Below are 23,368 nucleotides of genomic sequence, written 5' to 3' on the forward strand. Positions count from 1 at the left end.
TTGATGAATGATGTGGAAGTGGATGTACAGACTCAGGGAAACTAGATTTATTAAGAGGTGGGGGGAGTAGATATGCAGACTTTAGGGGGGCAGTTAAGTGTATGAATGAGTATATTATGCCCGAGCAAGTACGACGGACAACAAATCAGAATGGGATAGTTAGTATAAGGCATCAAAGTAGGGATGGGACAAATGGGCTTCTGCGATTCATGTACACTAATGCCAGGAGTATTAGGAACAAGAAGGAAGAGTTTTTGGCCATGGTTGGCACTTCCAGGCCACAGGTTGTCAGTATTAGTGAAACATGGCTGACAGAAGATGATAAAGCTAGTGGGATTGAATGCGACGGGTATAGCGTGTTCAGGAGTGACAGGGTGAATAAAAAGGGGGGAGGAGTGTTATTGATGATAGCTGATGAGCTTCAGCCAAGGAGTATAGAAGATGAACTGCAGGATGGGGAAAAAAGCACATTTGAGGCTGTTTGGTGTGAGATAAAATCTAGCAGAACAAAATATACAATTGGGTGCTGCTATAGACCGGGTGATGGAGTTAATGGTGGGGATAGTATGCATAAGCAAATAGAAGAAATGAGTGGAAGGAGGGTAATTATTATGGGTGATTTCAATTATGGTAACATTGACTGGAAAGAGGAGAGGGCGCATGGGAGGAAGGAATTGGATTTTATGCGGTTATTAAGGGACAACTATCTACGGCAACATGTATTGGAAAATACCAGGGGGTAGAGAGTGCTGGACCTAGTAATTGCAACTGAGAATGTGGCTGTAACGAACATGACCATGTTGCCACCAATTGGTGAGAGTGACCATAAGGTCATTACTTGGGAGGTGGCTAAAGGAGTCGAATTTACAATTAAGACAGGGTACATGTGGAATTACCGGGCTGGTAAGTATGACAAGCTTAGGTGTGTGCTTGGCTCAATGCCATGGCATGTAAAACTGCAAGGGCTGGATGTTGATAGTGCATGGGAGGTGGTTAAGAACTGTTTGCAGGAGGCAATGGTTGACTGTATACCAAGAGTCCGAATAATAAATCAAGTAGGGGTTAAATGGATGAATAACACTATTAAGCTTGAGCTGCAAAAAAAGAAACAATTGTGGAGGGAATTTAAGGAGAAGGGTGACCATCAGGTGCAGGAACAGTATAAAGCTCAGGCCAGGATGGTAACAAGGGTGGTAAGAAAAGCAAAAGCAGATTACGAAAGGAAATTGGCCACGCAGGCTAAAGAGAATCCCAAACAGTTTTTTCAATATGTTGCAAGTAAAAGGAAAAATGCTCATGGTAGAATGATCTTAAAAAATGCTGAGGGTATGGAGGTAACCGAATCAGTCGATATTGTGGAATTACTGAGCGAGCACTTTGCGAGAGTATATCATCCAGGTAGTGACTTTGCAGGAATGGAAGAACCAACAGCTTATACTGGAATTGTAATGAATGAAGTAGAGGTAACTAGTCTATTACAGAGCCTCAATGTCAATACGTCTGTGGGATTGGATGGTATACCAGCTCGTGTCGTACGTGAAGCGGCCAAAGAATTGTCAGTGTCCTTGACCATTTTGTTTAATTTGAGCCTCAGAACTGGGTCAGTCCCAAGGGGGTGGAAAGAGGGGAAAAGAGTTCCACTGCACAAAGGTAGTTCCAAGGCTGCTGTTGAAAATTACCGGCCAATCAGCATAACAGGAATCATTATCAAGGTCTTAGAGAAAATAGTCAAGAGGAAAATACAAGATTGGATAGAAGAAAATGGGATACTGTATCGGGGACAGCATGGTTTTGTGAAGGGTAAGTCATGCCTCAGTAACTTGCTCACGTATTATAACACAGTGACGGCTGAACTGGATAAGGGTAATGGGTTTACAGTGATTCTACTGGACCTTGCTAAGGTCTTTGACAGGATACCACATGGAATTCTAATCAGTAAATTGCAGTATATGGGAATGGACATAGGGTTGGTGAGATGGATAGGAGTGTGGTTGACGGAGAGATATCAGAGAGTGGTTTACTCAGGAGTAGAGTCCACAAGAGGCCTGTGACTAGTGGTGTGCCACAAGGATCTGTTCTTGGACCACTGCTGTTTAATTTGTTCATAAATGATATAGGAAAGGATCTGAGAGGAACAGTTCATTTGTTTGCAGATGATGCGAAGTTGGGTAGGGCAATAGTGAATGCAGATGACGTCAAAATTTTGCAGGATGATTTGGATAGATAGGAGGTCTGGGCTAAGGAGAATGGATGTCAATTTAATGTGGCAAAATGTAAGGTTATGCATTTTGGGGCGAAAAGATTGGCGGCAGTTTACTGCATTGGTGGAACCGTGCTCCAGGAAATTGATGAGGCACGAGATTTAGGAGTGTTGGTGGATAAGGAATTGAAATTTAGGGGACATATTGCAAAAGTGGCCAAATCAGCTCATCAAATCACTTGGTTGCTGAAGAATACGTTGACAAGCAGAGACAAGCAGGTTATTGTTCCTCTGTATCGAGCCTTGATAAGACCCCATCTCGACTACTGTGCTCAGATTTGGTCACCTAGGTTTCTTCTTGATGGGGAGGAGGTGGAGAGGATCCAGATGCGAGTGACCAAGATAATAGCACGTCTGTCGAATGAACCGTATGAGAACACGTTGAGGACTTGTGGGTTGCAAAAATTGGTTGATAGGCTGAGGAGGTGGAGATATCATTGAGACATTCAAATTACTGAAGGGTTTCTATAAAATTAATTCAGAAGATATTTTTGAGAACAGGGCTGGTTGTGGGAGGACTAGGGGACATCCATGGAAACTGGGCAAAAGTGTGGTTAGTAAAGGTGTTAGAGCTGGGTTCTTTACTTTTAGAGTAGTGAATGAGTGGAATGCGCTCCCTGAGTCTGTGGTGGATGCTGTGACAGTGAATGAGTTTAAGGCGAGGTATGATAGATACTGTATGAATGTCGAATAGTTGTGATGAATATGATTTGGGGCCTCCCTCGATGAGTCTAATGACTCCCTGGAGTTGCCCGTAATAATAGTAATATCTGTTTAACTAGCTTCTCTAATATGTTCACCACTACACATGATATATACTCTGGCACTATTTTTCACTCTTTCTGGGGGAAAGGGCTGTTTAACTAAATTTTTTTTTCAATTTCTTGGAAAGTTTAATTTAATTGGTAGCTAAATGAAAAAACTTTCTATCTCTCTCTCTCTCTAATCTAGATAATTTTAAGAATAAACTGATACATTTTTACTACTTGTATATGTTAAATATATGACTTCTCCATTAATTCAACCTTGGTATCAAAGTTTTGCTAAAAATAGTCTAGGTGGTGACCCTTCCCATAATGCATAGTCTCACACACATCTGAAAGGATGTGTGATTTGCATTGTAGGATGTAAGGCAACTGATGTAAAGTCATCAGCCTCTATATACAAGTAGCCTAGTTGTGAAAATATTTCATGTACAAACTTTTGCATACACTTGGATAAAGGATTAAACAAGAATATAATTTATTTCTTGGCAAGTTTAATTTGTAACCAAGTGCAAAATCTTCCTACAACTAAGAACTGCACCCTAAATTATATCACTGGCAAAATGATTTGCTAAAACGTTTCAGATAACTCGGGGATTAATGCATTTAAAAATCAAACTGATATTTTTCTCCTCTTCTACAACCTGAGAAAATGAGTTAAACAGAAAACTGTAAATCTTAAAAGTTCAGTATTTTGTCAATGAAAAAACACCACTTGAAGGTAGTAAAAATAAATGTGGTTAAAATAATATCATAATTATCTGGTAATATCCCATCTGTGCTTTATCACTTTGTAATTTAGAAGTATTAAATAATACATGACTAACTGTAATTAATTCTCAATTTCAGAGCAAGAAGAGCCATTATTAAAAACAAATCCTTAATTAATCTTTATTTATAATAAATAGTTCAACAGTTCTGTTATGATATTATTTTCAACATATCATATCACTGTATTATAAGATTTTATGAATTATGACCATATCTCTAAAACTAAAAACATCAACAATTCATAAATTTTAGCGATTAACAAAAACAAAATCTCTCTTTATCAAAAATATCAACCGAGAAACTTTATCGTTTTCTGTCACTATCCAAAATAAATCACAGAAATATATCTGGAACCATTAAATACACCGAAAAGTTTCTTCAATAAAATCAGTTTGTTACACATTCTCAATAATGTCTCTATCGATTAGAGATTCTTGTTCTTCTGGAGTTGAGTGCTGCCAGTCTTTTCTTACTGCTAATCCTTTATGAACAAGATCAAGGGATTCATGGTGATTCTTTTTCTTCCTTCTGATAAGTATTATAATTGCACTTAATACTGCTCCAACAAGAATAACTAATGAAAAAATACCACCTGAAGGTAATAAAATAAAGGTGATTAATAATTCTGTTCACAACATAAAAGAAAGGAGTCCACAGAGTCCTATTACCCCGCTTTAATTTTACAGTAACATTGAAATATCAATGTTACTGTATATAAAAAAAATTACTGTGCATTTATATGACAATACATCTCTTTAACAGATAACATTTACAAATCTTTTGGCCCACTCTACTGTAACATTTATTTAAGGGGTCACCTCAGGACTCTTTGGAGGCCATGTCAGTCAGGTAGCTTGACTGCACAACCTCATTAACTAGAAATGTGGGGAGACCATGAACTGTGATATTAACTACATTTTAACATATATTTTCCAGTGTATAAGATGCGCCCAAGAAATTTAATACAATTTTCTGGAAAAAACCTTAACTTTAAAGTACGATTTAAAAAAAAAAATGGATAAAATAATAGGTAATTTTTAATAGTAAATTGATCTTTCAGAAACCTGGAAAAACCCATTTGTCACTGTCATCTAACTCTTCTCTGTCATCATTAATTTCTTATAATATAGAAATAATTTTGTCTTCATATTCTTTTGGCATTTTTTGACTGATTTTTGTTTTTGCACGCATACAAAGTCCACTGTGTTTCATGAAACGGTAACACCATGATGCACCACCTTTAAAATCTTCAATGTTATGCTCACAGGCTACTTTGACTGCATGTGTACGAATCATTTTTGTTGAAATGGCAATGCCATTTTGCCAATTTTCTTGCACCCATTTCAAAACTTCGGTCTCTAGTTCTGGCCACTTCGCAATTTTTCCATGTTCCACGCACTTTTCTTTACGCAAATTGTACAAAATCTCCTTCTGACCACGCCAAGTTCTTAGCCAATGATGCGCTAGAAGTCACATGAAGGTCATGCATCAATTTGATTGCACCATTACCGCCTACAAAGATCTTGGAACATAAAAGCGTATGACTTTGAAAAGAGGAAACAATCTTTACCTTCATTATATAAGACGCACCCCATTTTTCAGATGAATTTTTAAGATAAAAAAGTGCGTCTTATACACCAGAAAATATGGTAAATTAAAGATTTATAATGTATAATGCTATGCATTATGGAAAGGGCCACTACCCAGACTGACGAAACTATAAATAAAGCAATAAAGGTTTAAACCAGTCTGGATAGTGGCCCTTCCCATAATGCACAGCATTATAGATGTCCGAAAGAATATGTACTTTGCATCATGGCAAGTGATGTGAAGTCATTAGCCTCTATATACAAGTTGCCAAGTCCTGAAATTACTTCAGGTGCAAACTTTGTTTGCTTACACTTAGATAAAGGATTAAATAATTTCTTGGCATCTTTAATTTATGGCACAACCAAATGGAAATACTTCCAACATCTATTTCTAATCCAGAGTATATTAATAATAGGGTATGACACCTGTTGGTTACTCGTATCTGGAAAATGACTTCTGCATTACTTCAACCTTGGTATCGCATCTGGGTTGGCTCCCATGATGTGATCTCAATAAAAGTCAAAACCAGTCTGAGTAGTGGCCCTTCCCATAATGCACAGCATTATATATGTCTGTAAGGATATGTGCATTGCATTATGCAATACTAAGGCAAGTGATGTGAAGTCATTAGCCTCTATATATGAGTTGCCCAGTCCTGAAATTACTTCAGGTGAAAACTTTGTTCACTTACACTTGGATAAAGGATTAAAACAAAAATATAATTTCTTGCCATCTTTAATTTATAGTATAACCAAGTGGGAAAACTTCCTACATTTTAAAATCTCAAAACCATTATTTTCATTAATAAGAGCTATCAAAATATAAAATAACGATAATCCAAAGAATACTATATAATAATGAAATAAGCCAAAATTATTACATGAAGTGATATTTTTTCCTCTACAACCTAAGAAAATTAGTTAAACAGAAAACTAGAAATCTTAAAAGTTCAGTATATATACTGTCAAATGCTGTATGCAGTGGTGAGCTATGGAAATTTTAACAAAGGGCTCGCATCGTCAAGCAAATAGAAAAAAAAAAAAAAGGCCTAACTTAGCCCTTATAATACTTATATTGAGACTCTGTAGAGCTTCTGAAAGATATGATAATTCCTGTAGGATATCAATCATTAATGCTAGATCTTTTAAAAATTCCAAATTGAGAAGGCAGTTTAAAAAGCCCTTACAGTATATTTATCGTTAGATGCAAAATGCTTGCATAAAGCTGGGTAATTTCTCCACATAACAAGAGCCGTTCGTAAACTGCAAGCTGCCCATCGTGGTCCAAACACATGGCCGATCCTTAAAATTTCAACCAAGGTCTTTTGCAATCGTATTTAATTCTCGTTGATTTCTTGGTGATTGATGATAAAAAAGCATATAATTTATCCATAAATATTTCAAAATGATTTATTTCTTTAATGTTTTTTTATCGAATCATCTAATGCTAAGTGTAAACATTGAGCGCAATGTCAAATCACAACGGTGGGAAATTTTTGTAGAAGTTTGATTGCAACACCCGATTTGTTTCCTAACATTACACTAACTCCATCAGAACAAAATGCAATGAAATGATTTTTTATATAGTTATCAGAAAATCCATATGAATTTAAAGTATTATACATGCTACTATAAATTACAGTAGCATGTATACATTCCACGGTGGTATTTTCTAGTTCTACAAGATTATTAAACAAGAAGAACCAGGGACCTGCAAATTTGAGAAAAATTTAACAAAGGGCTCGTGCGAGCCCCTTATAGCTCACCACAGGCTGTATGTAACTGCTCATGAGTAATGCACCTTACCAGTTGCTAGCCTCACCAACATGTGGTTAACTGGAAAGTAATTTTAGAGCCATCTTAATACATTTATGCCAATATGATCTTCATATATCAAACTCTAATGCCTCTTGCTTTCTCATATAATTCTTGAGAAACCAAGAAGCATTAGAGCTTGTACTATAAAGAATGATTTTATTGATTATCTTTAACATAACACTCAACTCGTGCACATTGTCTTCTAAAAGTGATGTCAGTTTCCTAATATAAATTTTTTTTTTTCTCAGTTTCAAAAAGCTGTATTTTCTGAAGCACAAACACAGTAAATTCTTTTCTGGAAATATATATTCATGATAGTTTGGTTACAAATGCATAATTCATGAAATGTAAACCAAAACTTTTAACTCACAGTTCTATACTAGAACATTGTAGCAGAATCTGAAATCAGAATAATATCAATTAGCAGTAAAAGACTCAATGACAATATAATTATTTTGATAAGCAGGGTGAGTAATAAGATTATGTGGACATCCTTGTATATAAATATTTCAATAATAATATACTATACTATATTATGCTACAGACAGTTCCTGCTTTATGCATTTTTCCCTCCCATGCACATAATTTCGAATTACATCCATAGCTAAACAATACAGTACTTCTCTGTGCATATTTGGCAGATGAGAGCATCTTGCCGACTCACATAACATAAAGCAGTTACCACAATTACATTACAAAGAGTGGCTGTCTTTATTTCACATTTATCCATCAAATTAATACTATAGAGAGTGACGGTAATAAAAAAAAACATTTGTATGACATAAATCATAATTTGCATGATTTTAAAGACTGTTTTCATTTCTTTGGATAAATAAATCATTGTTTAAGCATAAACTATCCTTTTGTTTACTATTATTTAATATTACTATGATCAAATTTCTTCATTGGGAACAAAAGCTATGTTTTTAACATTAAGTCTTTGGGAAATAAATTCCCAATAGGAATGAAGTAGACCTATCTGTACACATTCATAGTGAAGAATTTATGGAGACACACATGTTAGGATACAAGCTACATGATACAGCACTATACAAAAGTAAGATGAATCTACATGTTTGTTAATCATTTACTCTAGCCTGACCGCTAGTGGAACAGAAAAAAAAAACAAAAAACGGAACTACATTAAACAATTTCTAAAGTCCTCTCATATTGAGATTTTCTTCTGTTTGGAGTTGTTCTGGATGCTATACGAGTTGAAGATGGGTCGTCCAAATTCTTGGAATAATTAAACCATCTTTCTTGTTCAAATTTAGATGATGTTTCTTTCAGCATTTCACAGGCTTCTTTGAATTTTCTTCCAAACCAGGTTTTGGTGTGGTGTAAGGACTTGGTGCCTTTCCAGTTAATTCTGTGACATGTTTGGAGTGTGTGGTCTGACTGGCCTGTTTTACCATAGTGGAGGTATTTAATGTGGCATTTGTGTTCATCTTTTCTAATTGGGACTAGAGCCAGTGCTCTCTCTAGCCATGTTCTTTTCTCCATTAACTCAGATGAAGGCCACCAACACATTGTGGACTGGACACAAACTTCTAATATCCATGTGTGCTATGATGAACTTGAAAGGTTGTCGAATCCAGAGAAATTACCTTAGATTCTTCCCATATAAATAACTCCCTAAGTTTCAATCTTTCTGATGCACACATTGCCTCTGTTCAATACTGGCACACTCATGACAGCACGTAGTCAACTTTTATTTGGAACTCAATCTCGCATTACTGTTTTCAAAATGTACTAATGTTTTTTTGGACTAGTACTGTTAATGTGATTTTTAAGTCTCTGTTATTTTTTGTATATTTCTTTGATTGTGATACCCAAAGAAGTTGATCCATTCAACGAAACTAGTAAACTAGTAGTATATTTTTAAATAAACCATGTCATCTCTTTATCTCTCGGTACCAGTCATTTAAAATAATATACATATATATATATATATATATATATGGAATAACATAATAAATCAAATCATTGAAAAGACAAATGAATACCAAAATCCCTTAAGTCTGGAATTTATTGATTTTGAAAAACCATTTGATTCAATCTCAAATGTTGGCTATTTTAGAAGCTCTAAAGAATCAAAGAAAACAAATATGAAATTTCCAATTTTTTTTTAAAATCTGGATTGGAAAAATAGAGGAATTATAATAAATGGGAAAGAACTGAAACACCTATGATTTGCTGATTATATTGCTCTTTCAGAAAACTCTGCAGAGAAACTTCAATAAATGATCAATGCATTCAGTTTTGATGAATGCAAAATAAAAAGATAGGATTAAAATATTATTATTATTATTTGACACCTCCAGGAAGTTCAGCCTCATCGAGGGAGGGCACCTAATCTACAACTCTGTCTTCACCAACTGACCACAACTACACCAACACCATCTACCGCTGACTACTACCATTAGTTTTTCCACAGACAATCACAAACATCCATGCCCACAGCAGGATTCAAACCCGCGGCCTTTTGGCTAGAGAGCAGATACGCTAATTACATATGGAACACTGGGAAATTGATTAGTAACCTCTTATGTTTAACTAGGGCAAAAGATTACAGCAGAGATAGGTTATGAAGAAAAATTATACGTAGAATTCAACTTAGTTGCATAGCCTTTGTAAAACACTCTGAAGCACTCAAAGGAGACATTTCTTAAAAGAAAAAAAATCTCAAAAGAGAATATTCAATAGTTGTATACTTCCAGTCATGAAATGTGGAAGTGAAACACAGACTTTAACTAAAAAATTGACCAACTCATTAAGGACTACCCAAAGGAAAATAGAAAGATCATCGTTCAGTATTGCCATTCATGAATAATCACAATACTTAGATCAGAGCTCAGACTGAGGTATTTATTTTTATAGCGTATGATGACAAAATGGCCGTGAGGCCCCTGCTTTTTTTTCCTTTTTTACGAGGAAGTATGGCATTATCTCAATCCCCCAAATTTTGTCCAGGCTCGGGACCAACATAGCTGACGAATCAGGCCTATGGCTGGGGCTTAAGTATTCCCGACTGTAATCAGTGTGTGTTCATGGGAGCCAGTTTGCCTGCTTGCGGGAGGAAAAACCCAAGATAAACTGGAGAGAAAAATCCTGTTGCTCACGCCAAAGACCAGCTAACTTGGCTATGTCTGAGAAAGGTCCTTAAGCATCTCATGTCGGAGATGAGAATCGAACCCAGGACACTCCTTTCCCAGGCATATGGTTGTGAAGTGCAGAGCCACTTAGCTAACCATGCGGAAGACTGAGGTGAGAGTCATAACAGCCATTAAAAGATCTGAATGGCAATGGACAAGTCATCTAAGGCAGTGATTCCCAGATTTTTTGCTATGGCAGAACCCATGAAATATTTTTTCATACATAGAGAAACACTCAATTCATTTAAACATATATATGTTTGCGAACAGATTCTACAATCTAATTTTAAGCCAAATGTAAATGCCAATCCAAATAATAATATTTATTCCAACAAGATTACAAATGGCTAAATAACTTTCATCATAAAGATGATGCTTTTGAGTAGTGGTAACCTCTCTTTCCTTGCTTGACACATAAATGGCTCTAATAATGGTGTACATCTTCATGTTCACTATTATCTGCATCACTGACATTTTTTCAAAAACTTCTCCACTGGTCTCTAATAAATGACTATTTTACCACGGAAAAATAGTTTTCTAAAAAAAGCACAATTTCTTCATTTTTGTTCACAAATAATGCTGAGTGCACAATGGTAGAAGTTTGCTTTTCAATGGAAAAATGTAAGTGGTCCATTCACACTCTCAGTTAAAAAAAAAGTGTGACACTTGTAGGTGTGGTTGTCATGCTGCGATTTGTCACTCAAAAAGGTGGATAGAGTGATAATCAAGTTCTGCCCATAAATCATAATAATAACTGAAGATTTTTAAAATGAAAAAGTTTTTCAAAATAAAAGGTTGCAATAAATATTTTATTGCAACTTTTGTTCTTTTGAAACCCCTGAGGAGAGTTCACAGAACCCAGTTTAGAACTCACTGATTTAAGACTATGAGGCCAGCTACTTTAGTGCTTTGACTATTCTTAAATATGGAAACCTGAATTCAATCCAAGAAAAACATGGTCATCTGATCTTTTGTCTATAAAATCACTGAACATTACTTAAATATTTTAAATGTTAAAGTATCTGGAAATAGTGTACTGGGTATTAGTGTATCTTTATAATATAACTTTACAAAATTCAGAGTTGCACAAGAAATCAAAAGAACTACATTTATATTACAAAAAAATGTAACACAAGAGACACAAAAATTATGACAAGAGAAGTGTGATGCCTTTTCATGCCATAGACAAAGAGGACCCACTGTGTTTATTCACTTCAAAACCATGTACTTAAGACAGTCGTCATTAATGACAGCAACACTGGCTTAACAATTCTGGAACATAATTGTCAAGCCAGTGTTGATGGTGACTATGGAAACACCGATACACTTACTTCCTCATGCACAAGGACATGAAGAAAAAGCTGCCCTGAATATCTAAAACTTGGTCATACCAATGCCATGCATGTGCCAAACTCCAAAAATACATTGCCTTCTTTCTCACCTAAAGGTGGGAAACAAGGCAATGTGTTTTGGGCAATGTGATGTTACAAGACTGACCAGTTACAATGATCCAGCCTACTACTTGGAAAACTGAGACAAAGCACTTAGCATTCTCATAAGAAAACAGGATAGACACTAGAAAGTATTTTTACTTGGTCTTGCACTACCTGTGGGATCAGCTAGTCTTGCATAAATTGCAGGCGCAAACTTGACATTTTGTCTGTTTGCTTACTTGGAAAAAATGGAGTAAAACTAGGTTTAAAATTGCTTGGTATCTTTAGGATAGACACTAATTTACGAGAACCAGTTTCAGTAAAAAAAAAAAAAATCAAGTAAGGACATTCTTCCAAACAATCAAATTCAGAATCAGTGCTTCCAAACAATCAAATTCAGAATCAGTGCTTCCAAACATTGCATGCATGATGCCATTCATTATCACAAGTGAAGAATTGAAGAGTTGATTTTTTTCCTATTCAGCTTTTCAAAAAAGAGAAAAATAAGTCTAGGACTGGACTTGGTTCAAAGTAAGTTACTTATGCTTGTTGAGAGGCTTATATGCTGGTTATACATGATAACTAATATTTAAGGAATTGACAGCGTATACTAGAAATATAGATTAAATAAACTTTAATTTATACTTTCCGATATTTCGGCGAACATCATGTTGCCATCTTCTTGGGAACTTACTACTAAGACACGTGCACACAAGTACTAATAACAGCAAATGAGACTAAAGCTAGGAAGCTAGCGTTTTCCTAAAGTCCTGATGGTGCCCCCTGGCAGGCTATATTGGTAGTTCTTGGCCTTTGGGCTGAAGTTCTTCTGATAAACGTTTCCCAAATTTGGGGCAGTCTCATGCATCCAAATTTGTTGAGGTTTGGCATGTTCCTAAGGGCCGAGGCTGATTCCATGAATAGTCTTTCATACTTGAACTTGCTGCGGTGTATTACTGTGGCTTTCTTCCATCTTATTCTGTGGCGAGTATCCAGAGCGTGGTCTGCAAGCCCAGAGTGGCTGTACTGGTGAAATCGGATGTAATCCTTGTGTTCTGAGATTCTGATATTTGCTGTCCTGCCTGTTTGGCCAAAGTAGGACAGTTTACAGCTGCAAGGGACCTGGTATACACCAGGTAGGTCTAGGGGAAGTGGTTGGTCTTTGGTGGAGCGGATAAGGGATGCCAGTTTTCTATGTGGTCTGTAACAAGTGGTCAAGTCATGTTTTTTTAAGATTTTAGTGATTTTTTCCGAGGTGCCTCGGAAAATCCAAAAAATCCAAAAAATACTTAACCCAGTTATCCACAACCCACCACCCCCTCCCCTTCACAATAAAGATTACTCTAAATCCATCACCATTCCCTACATCCGAGGCACCTCGGAAAAAATCAATAAAATCTTAAAAAAACATGACTTGACCACTTGTTACAGACCACATAGTAAACTGGCATCCCTTATCCGCTCCACCAAAGACCAACCACTTCCCCTAGACCTACCTGGTGTATACCAGGTCCCTTGCAGCTGTAAACTGTCCTACTTTGGAAAACAGGCAGGACAGCAAATATCAGAATCTCAGAACACAAGGATTACATCCGATTTCACCAGTACAGCCACTCTGGGCTTGCAGACCACGCTCTGGATACTCGCCACAGAATAAGATGGAAGAAAGCCACAGTAATACACCGCAGCAAGTTCAAGTATGAAAGACTATTCATGGAATCAGCCTCGGCCCTTAGGAACATGCCAAACCTCAACAAATTTGGATGCATGAGACTGCCCCAAATTTGGGAAACGTTTATCAGAAGAACTTCAGCCCAAAGGCCAAGAACTACCAATATAGCCCGCCAGGGGGCACCATCAGGACTTTAAGAAAACGCTAGCTTCCTAGCTTTAGTCTCATTTGCTGTTATTAGTACTTGTGTGCACGTGTCTTAGTAGTAAGTTCCCAAGAAGATGGCAACGTGACGTTCGCCGAAATATCGGAAAGTATAAATTAAAGTTTATTTAATCTATATTTCTAGTATACGCTGTCAATTCCTTAAATATTAGTTATTAATAAGTTACTTATGGTAATGTTAGATTGTCCTAAGATGAGGAAGATAAATAAAATATGGGTGAAATGAATGAAACATGAAATTATTCAGGAGTTAAGAAAGAGGATGATATGGAGAGGTATAAAGAAAAGGATAGGCATCAGAAGCATGAGGAATATGAAGCACAGGCTAGGAAACTGAATGTAATGAGGAAGGAAAAACTGGCACATAAAAGGAGAATGGCTGAAGCAGTAAAGACTGCTCCTAGACTCCACTCCACCATAAAATACTCTCTGGGGTATGTCTGTCAGCCATCCTTGCTACTAGTCTCACATCCATTCACATCTTCTCCAGTGTTTTTGTAATAGTTTTCCATGTAGTATTCTGTAAAATGCCTTGGCAAAGTCGAGCAGTATCATGGTGTAGCCATTAACTTTATCCAATTCTGCTGTCTTCTTCTTCTCTCCCGTAGTCCTAAATGGACTGTTGGATCACTCATGGCTGTAGGTAATATTCTTTGTTAGCCTCCTCCAATCACCTCGGTCTCTTGTTCTTAATGTCAGTTGATAAAGAAAGGAATTTGTCCATATTTTGATGTTATCAGTCCATTTTAATCGAGGTTCAGCCACTAACCCTTGATCCCAGAACGATTCCTTCTAGTGCTGGCTTTGGAATGCCATTAGCCCTCTCCACATGTCCAAACTATTTCATCTGTCCTTTTCTCATGACTGTCAGAATATTTTCCCCTTTTCTCCCATCTATTGAATCAATCAATTTTGGGACATTTTCATCGGTTTCATGAGCAATATAGGGAATTCTCAAAAGTCTCCTGTAAGTTTTCATTTAAAGTCTCCTCTCATCTTCCCTCAATAAAGTCCAGGCCACACAACCACACAAGAGGATAGAATTCAAAGTGTCAATTAATCTTAGTCTAGTTGTGATTGCTATTCTGTTATCTCTCCACAATGGTTTTAATTTCTGTAAGGCCACAGTTGCCTTAGCAATTCGATATTTAATGTCAGTTTTTGAGTAACCATCTTGACTCAACGTGCTTCCTAGATAAGTGAACTTGTTTACATTCTCAATTTGTTTATTGTCAATTTTATCTTTAAGAGTTCAATGTCTGATTTTGAAGTTATCATTGTTTTATTTTTTTGCAGGTTTATGTATAATCCATATGGATTATTTTTTTAATGTTCCGAAAACATGGCTACTTATCTCTTGTAATTCTTCTTCTTCGCTTTCTGCTAGAAGATCGATATCGTCTGCAAAACGTGTTGTTTATTCTTAATCTGCCAACTACTATTCCAGAGTCACATTCATGAAGAGCTTCATCTATGACATATTCCAGAAAACAATTAAAAAGAAGAGGGGACAAGATATGCATCCCTGTCTCCCCCCCCCCATTCTGCCTGGAACAGTTCACTGCTATAATTTTTAATTTCAATTCTCATATCAGATGAGGAATAAAGAGATTTAATAATCCTAATGATTTTGTTGTCGACACCATAATGCTCAAAAATTTTCCATAATGCCTCATGCCATATTGAGTCAAAAGCTTTTTGAATATCTAAAATGTTGTGACAAATTATTTTATTATTATTATTATTCGTGACACCTCCAATGAGTCCGAAGGCTCATCGCGGGAAGACACCTATTGTACAGCTCTCCGTCTTCACCACTACCACTACCAATCATCTACATCAGCGCCATCTACTGCCCACCACCACCACAGCTAGTATTTTTTTGTCTATAAATTGAGTGTGTTCTGAAGGGCCGATTTGTCTGTATGCAGGATGAAAAAACCCAAGTTTCCAGGAGAAAAAACCTTGCTATCTCTGTATGATATCGGTTAACTCACCTTCGATTGAAAAGCCCATAGAAAGATTCCTCCCATCATGACGAGACTCGACTTAGGCCTTTTCCAATTGAAAGGCGCAACATTCCGTCATTCTTCCAATTGCGCTAGGGAGACGCTATTATGTTCTATGTATTTTTCACCTAGTATGTGTATTGTAAAAATATGGTCGATTGTACTTCTGGAAACCTGCGTGTTCATCTGATAGTCTGCTTTCTATTTTTTTTTCGATTCTTGATAATATTTTTAACAGGAGTTTGCTTGGATAGCTAATAAGGCTTATTGTTCTATAGTTGCTACATTTATTGCTGTTTCCCTTTTTAGGAATAGGTACAAGGACAGAAGTCCGTCAATCAGAAGGCCAAGTCTCTGTGTTCCATACATCCTGGAATAAATTTAGCAAGGTGTCTATGATGTCACCTCCTTCGCGTATCAGTTCCATTGTAAGACCATCAATTCCCGGTGATTTTTCTATTTTTCAGGAGCTAACTGCTGGAATGACTTCTTTTAATATCGGGTAATCTCCTTCCTCTGAACCTCCTGGCAAAATTCCGTCCAAAATATCGTCAGTCAGTTGAAAGGATGGGGGGGTTATTTTGAAAAAGCTTGGTTGCATAACATTTCCATCTATCAACTATTTTCTGGTTATCCGTGATAAGAGTTCCATCTTCAATATCCCAATTAATTGCAGTACAAGATTTGGTTAACTTATTAATAATTTGAAAAGCATTTTAGGATTATTTTTATTTAAGTCCTCTTCTATATTTTTGCATTCATCTAGTATCCATAAGTTTCTAGCATGTTTGATTTCTTTTTTAATAATCTTGGTAATATTTTTATACTGTTCTCTATTATCACCACTATTAATATGAGATCAAATTTCTTCTTTCGGCGCATAGGTCCAAAATATTTTTGGTTATCCATGGCTTTTTGACTTTCCTTTCGTATCCAAGAATTTCTTCAGCTGTCTCAGTTATCTTTTGTGAGAAGTATTGGGTTTTAGATTCAATATTATTATATTTTTTGAAGCTTGTGTCAAAAATTTGTTTCAATTGTATTTATAGAATATATTTATTTGGTTCTTTTAATTTTTTCTATATTATATCTTTTACGAATTGATTTTGTAGGTAATATTTCCCTCATTTTCATATTCACAGTTGTGATGACCATATTGTGGTCACTGCCAATGTCAGCTCCAGGAAATGATCTGGTTCTTGTGAGGTTTAATGGAGTTTTTAAATTTTGTGCTTAAAGGATAAAGTCGATTTGGTTGTGTGTTTTACCATCAGGGGAAGTCCATGTCCATCTTCTGGAAGGTTTATGGGGAAATAGAGTGTTAGTAATGGTGAGTTCATTTTGTGAGGCAAAATTGATCAATTCAAAACCTCTTTCGTTTGTCTCCCCATAGCCATATGGTCCGACAAATGGAAGAAAATCCTTACTGATGTCTGTTCAAATTTTGGCATTCCAATCGCCCTGTACAAAAGGTCTTTTCTATTCGCTCCAGTGATTGTTGCATTAAGTTGACCATGAAACTCCTCTACTTCGGAGTCCTCGTGGCCTGTGGTTGGTGCATAGACCTGTATGATGTGATATTGAGTGGTTTACCTCTTAAGCGGACTAAAGCAAGTCTGCTATTGATAGGATTGAATTCCATGATGGAATTTCGTGATGATTTGTGTATCAAAAACCCGACACCTTCTTTTCCGTGCAATCACATCCAGAGTAAAGAAGCAAATGTCCTTCATCTGTTGATAGCTCTCCTGTTTTGGGCCATCGAATTTCACAAAGTCCCATAACAGTCCATTCATATCTTTTTAGTTTGTGCTGTAGTAATTTGAGTTGACCTGATTGTAGTAGAGTCCTAATATTCCAAGTTCCGGTCATTAAATGGTTGGGGAGTCTGAATCTGGATTACAGTTTTTTCATTATTTTTGTCAGTGATAGTGGTAGTGCCAGTTGTTAACTTCTCATTGCCACCCCTGGAGCTGCTACCAAATAGCAATGGGGGACCTTGTTGAACCAGGTGACATCCGAGCGGGCATGGTATGCTGTGTTAAATCCTTCACCATAAATGTCTAATGGGCAGTAAATTAAGACAGATGGCATCCGTCTCCTCTTCTGTCTTTGCCTGCTAGCATTAGCTGGGCATAGTGGGATGGCCTTCACGCCTTGGGAGGCCCTACCAGGAGTAATGATATTCCTGATGTGCTTCGCCCATCCTGCTCAGGGCCCAGTTTAGGGGGACACATAGCAAAAATGGCTAAAGCAACTCGTCAGATCACTTGGTTACTGAAGAATACTTTGACGAGCAGAGACATGAAGATTACTGAGCCTTGATAAGACCCCATCTTGACTACTGCACGCAGATCTGGGTGTCAGGGTTTCTTGGCCATGAGGAGGAGGTTAAGAGGATCCAGAGACCAGAGGATCTATTGTGGGTACTATGACTGTGAATGAGTTCGAAGCAAAGTATGACAGATACTGTGCAAATGTTGGATAGTTCTTGACATGATGTTTAGGGCCTCCCTTGATGATTCTGACTCCTTGGAGTTGCCCATACTAATACTATTACTACTACTAATAATAATAATAACAACAGTTTGAGAAGAGATATCCAGTTATTTCCTGATGACGTTAAATTTGGAAGAACAATGGCAAGAAGCTCTGATGTGATGGTGCTGCTAGAAGATTTGAATAGCCATTGAGCCAAAGAATACAGATATCACTTTAATTTTGTTAAGTGTCAACTAACGTACTCTGGCTAAAGAAGATGAAGCCAGGTTTATTATACTAGGGAGTTGCAGTTCAGGACATGAATACTACAAAACCTGTAAAGGTTACAGAAAATTTTTTCTATAATACAAATAATTCTGATGAGGGGATGATAATTCCTCTATATAAGGCTTTAATCAGCAGAAGTCTGCACAGATCCAGTCACCTGGTTATATGGGAGATAGGAAAGCATTAGATGGGGGGGGGGGGTATCGGCATGAAACTAAGACTATCTTGGAACATGGAATGTTAAGTGTGAGAACAGATTAAGTGAACTTCTGCTAAGCTTGGTAGATAAGAAGAGAAGAGGTGATATATGACTGAGATATCAGATGCCAGGAGCTTAGCAGATAGATATAAGGGAATTACTGCATAGAGTAAGAAGCAGTGGAAGAACAAGAAGTCTTTCCTGGAAACTACACAAAGATCATGTGAATAAGGAAGTGAAAATAAGATTTATTTTTTGTACATAGCATGTTGTGAATAAATGGAATGTATTACCAGAGTGGGAGGCAAATGCTCCAACATTGAATGTTTAAGACAAGTTATGATAGGCATTATTTTGATCAGTGAGCTTTGACCTCCCACAAAGAGTCTTCTAACGCTGTGGAGATCTAGAAAATAATAATAAATGAAAAGTTATAGGCATATGTATGTTCTTGAACCCAGCACTAGTTAAACAAAGAAAATTATTACAGCGTGCACATATGACCAAATATATATCACATTCATAGGCTCCTAATTATTAACATACATTAGTTTGAAACTGTTCAGAGATAAATTTTTAATTGCCAATATTTCCAGTCTTTGTGAAAAGTGCAGTATCATGTTTGTGATAAATTTACTTTATTCAAAGAACTCTAACAAAGGGTAGTACTTTTGTATAAAAAAAATTAAAAAAAAAGCCAACAGTTTGTAATAAGTTATGTGTTTGTGAAATATTGATCCATTTTCTGGGATCACTTAAGGATAAAGGCTAGATAACTGGGAGGAAACCACCACATAATCTTTCAAGAAATATGGAGAACTGACTGAGGCTTCTAACCTAATGTTCTCTTGATGCATCCCATTAATAGGTATCCACCTAGATACTGAAAGAATGAAGATGGAGTGGCAATTTGGGATTCAGCCAACTAAATTAAACTACTGGCTTAAACCAAAAGATGGTACAAGAGGAAACATCATGTTGACTGGGGCATTGCCAGGTTAAACAAGCATTGCAGTTTTCTTCAGAGAACCAGAATGAAAAGTGTTACTGAAACAAGCTCCAACTCAACATCACAATTCAAGGTGGTCACCATCAATGTTATAAGTACAAACAGAGAAGTAGTGGAAACCTGTTACCAAAACAGGGGGGGGGAGGCAGTCAACTCTTCTAAGCAACAACTACAAGATGTTATATTTAGGAAATAACGATCAGGAAAAGGAAGGAGCAGATATAGAATTCAATGCTAAACATGAAGATAATCTTAAATGGTAGGCAATTTTAAGTAGGATTATGTGAACAAACATGAAAATAGGAATCAGACAATGTAACTTATGTGTGCCTATTGTTCCACATAAGGTTCTGCTAAGGAAGATAATGAGGAATTCTTCAAGTCATCAGAAAAGGCAGATGACAAAAGACAGCAGAGTAGGAAATGAATCCCATCAGGTATATAGGAATGTTTTTGGAAAATTTGGAGAAAAGAGCAAAGCTAATAATAATAATCGTAACTACTTGCTGGATTTCTTTTTCAGAACATGGCCTACTCATTACTATGTTCCAACATAAAGATGTGCACAAACTTACATAGAGGGAGAAGATACAAGAAATGTGAAAAGTATTATTGTCATTGTTCAAAGCAATATCTGCACTGGTTTGGGACACAACAGTATACAGAGGATTTGAAACAGGAAGTGATCACCATTTAGTTTTGCAAAGACTAAAATTGAATTCCATACTGAAAATAAAAATATCTACTGAAGATATTTAAAAAGAATCAAAGTTGAATGGTTTTCAGAAGTAAATCACAGACTCAAATATACAAATATTATTTTCTTCAGATCTCCATAGAATCAAGAGACTCATTGCAGGAAGTTCCACTCTTTTTCTCTCTCTCTCTCTCTCTCTCTCACACACACACACACACACACACACACACACATCTCATCATACCTTGACTTAAATGCATTCACTGTCTCTGCACTCACCACACTTCCAGGCAGTGCATTCCAATCACCCATAATTCTCCATGCCAAAAAATCTACTCCTCAACCTCTTGCTTATCTCCAGACATTCTAAGAAAAATCTCATCAATATTAATCTGGTAATTATCCCTTATTAATTTATATGTTTCGATCATATCCCCTCTTCCTTCTATCCAGTAGGCTCTGCAGCTTGCATTCTCTCTCTCAATCTGTCTTCATACTCAACATTACAGAGACTAAAAACCACCTTAGTCAATTGTTTCTGATCCCTTTCCAATATCTCTTCATCCTTTTAGAAACCAGGTGACCAATCTGTGTACAGGAATCCATATGCAGCCTGATCAAAGCCTTGTACAATAGAACCATATAACATCCTTACCTCTACATGTCAGTGTTCTCTGCACCATTCCCATAATCTGATGTTGTCCTCACAGTTTTAGTAAAATGTCCATAAAATTTCAAGTACCTATCCCCCGTCTCCTCTACCCCCCTCTAAGATATCCCCACCAATCCCTACATCCAATCTCTGCATCTCAAATTTTAAAACATTACACTTTGCTACATTAAACCAACATCCCCACAGACCCATTCAGTCTATTCAAGTCTTCTTGAAAGGCTACAACATCTGCTCTACTTCTCATAACTCTCCTCAATTTTGCATCATTTGCAAACAACTTTGTATCATAATTTAAGCCCTTTCCAATGTCATTTACATATAAATTAAATAATAATGGCCCAAAACAGAACCCTGAAGCACACCAGTAGTGACTTTCCTCTTCTAGGATATTACTTCCCCACATACAACCTGCTGATACCTATCAATAGGTTATGTATGGGAGAGTGACAGCCAATCTCCAATCCAATGCATTAATCTACCATCGAACCTCATCTGTTCCAATTTAACTACTAGCTTGTCATGTGGCAATCTATCAAAGGCCTTTTCAAAATCTAAATATACTACTCTATATGCATCCCCCCCTTGTCCAATGCATTTGTCACTTGTTATAAAAAGTAAGCAGATTACTAAAACACAGTCTTCCTTTAAATTAAAAATGCCAAGAAATTATATTTTTGGCTTAACCCTTGAACCAAGTGTAAGCAAACAGTGTTTGCACATGAAGTATCTTCATGACTGGACTACTTGTATATAGAGGCAAATGACTACACATGAATTGCCTTAGCATTTCAACCTTGGTATCTCTTCTAGGTCTGGCTCTCACTGATGAGACCTCAATAAAGATCAAAACAATTCTGGATAATGGTCCTTCCTATAATGCTTAGTATTATACATATCTGAAAGGGGGGGTGCTTTGCATTATGGGATACTAAGGCAATTGATGTGAAGTCATTAGCCACTATATATAAGTAGTCTAGTCGTAAAGATACTTCATGTGCAAACACCTTCTGTTTGCCTACACTTGGATAAAGGATTAAACCGAGAATATATAATTTTTTGGCATCCTTTCAAAAATCTTCCTTTTGCAAATCCATGTGGTCATTTAAAGAGAATTCTGCTGCAGTCAATCCATGTTCTGAATCCTTGTTGTCACTCGCTTCTCCAACACCTTGACCACAACTTCAGACAAACAGATTGACCTATAATTTGAAACTTTAGTCTTATTACCAACCATCTTTATGAAGCGAAATACTTTTGCTCTCTTTCAACTCCTTTAGAACTTGGACCAATCTAAGACTCGTATTAAAAAGGTAAGTTAAAGCTGTTTTAACTCCCTGGAACATTCCCTCAAGACACATGGTGGTATGCCATCATCTCATGGCCTTGTTTACTCAATTACCTTATACCTCCTGCTCACTCACCATCAGTGGTTCCTCTCCCATTCCTACTGCATTATCCCTCAAGTTTGCCATTATGTTACAATCACATACTTAAATTAACTGCTCAACACCTCTACTATATCCTCCTCCTCAGTGTTCATCAATTTTTCCATTATCACTGACCAACATCATCCTCCCATTATCATTGATTAACATCATCGTCCCATAATCATTCTCCCTTCTACTGGCCACATATCAAAAAACACTCCCTAGGATTCCTTTGAGTCTCAATTGCTAACTGCTACTCATGCTGCACTTTTGCAACCCTTACCAAGCAAGTCACCTTCCTTGCTTGCTCTTTGTACTCCTCATGTAACTGATTATTACCACTCATATTATTCAGAAAAAAATCAGTACGAAATCAAAAACAAACCTTGGAGACTCAGTGGCAGACTCTGAAAGGAGAGAAAAATCAAAACTTCATGGAACAATCTAAGGACTTAAGTTGTTGAACGGTGGACTTAAGAGTTAAAGAGGTAGTTGAGGAAAGAAGGAAACACCAAAAGTTACTAGCAAGAAGGTCAGCATGTACTTTGAGAAAATACAGCAAATAATGTAAAAAAGCAAAGCCATATAAACTGCAAAATAAAACTTCAAAATGGAGGCAAAGGTGACTTAGGTTAGATATCTTGCATGACAATGTGAGGCTATTTCATATGAAGTATCTCTGATCATATGGGAAAATATGAATGGTAAGTGGTTCCTTGCACTTCACTAAAGGTGAATAATCCAGTCCTAAGATTGAAAGAACCATGTTGTAGAAAATGCTTCACTATCAGTGATAAGATTTTTAATGAAATGATCTGGTTTGCAGTATTGTATTCAAAGGTTTGCTGACAGGAATACAAAACTTCCAAATGAATTTATTATTTTGGAATAAAAAGAG

At 36.6% G+C, this 23,368-nt stretch overlaps 1 protein-coding gene across 2 annotated transcripts in view; it reads right to left on the reverse strand.

Moving 5' to 3' along the window:
• Positions 1 to 3,893: 3,893 nt before the first annotated feature.
• The window catches only part of LOC150104675 (bis(5'-adenosyl)-triphosphatase ENPP4-like), a 57,197-nt gene continuing 37,722 nt past the window's right edge, over positions 3,894 to 23,368 (reverse strand). For both annotated transcript variants that reach the window (XM_090395865.1, XM_090395864.1), the window contains exon 5: positions 3,894 to 4,387. In XM_090395865.1, the coding sequence (XP_090251991.1) occupies positions 4,191 to 4,387 (197 nt within the window). In that variant the 3' untranslated portion in view covers positions 3,894 to 4,190. The remainder of the gene's footprint in view (positions 4,388 to 23,368) is intronic.

The sequence above is a fragment of the Typopeltis vanoorti genome, chromosome 7 (assembly GCF_054136105.1).
Source record: "Typopeltis vanoorti isolate ZY-2024b chromosome 7, IOZ_Tvanoo_1.0, whole genome shotgun sequence".
NCBI lineage: Eukaryota > Metazoa > Arthropoda > Arachnida > Uropygi > Thelyphonidae > Typopeltis > Typopeltis vanoorti.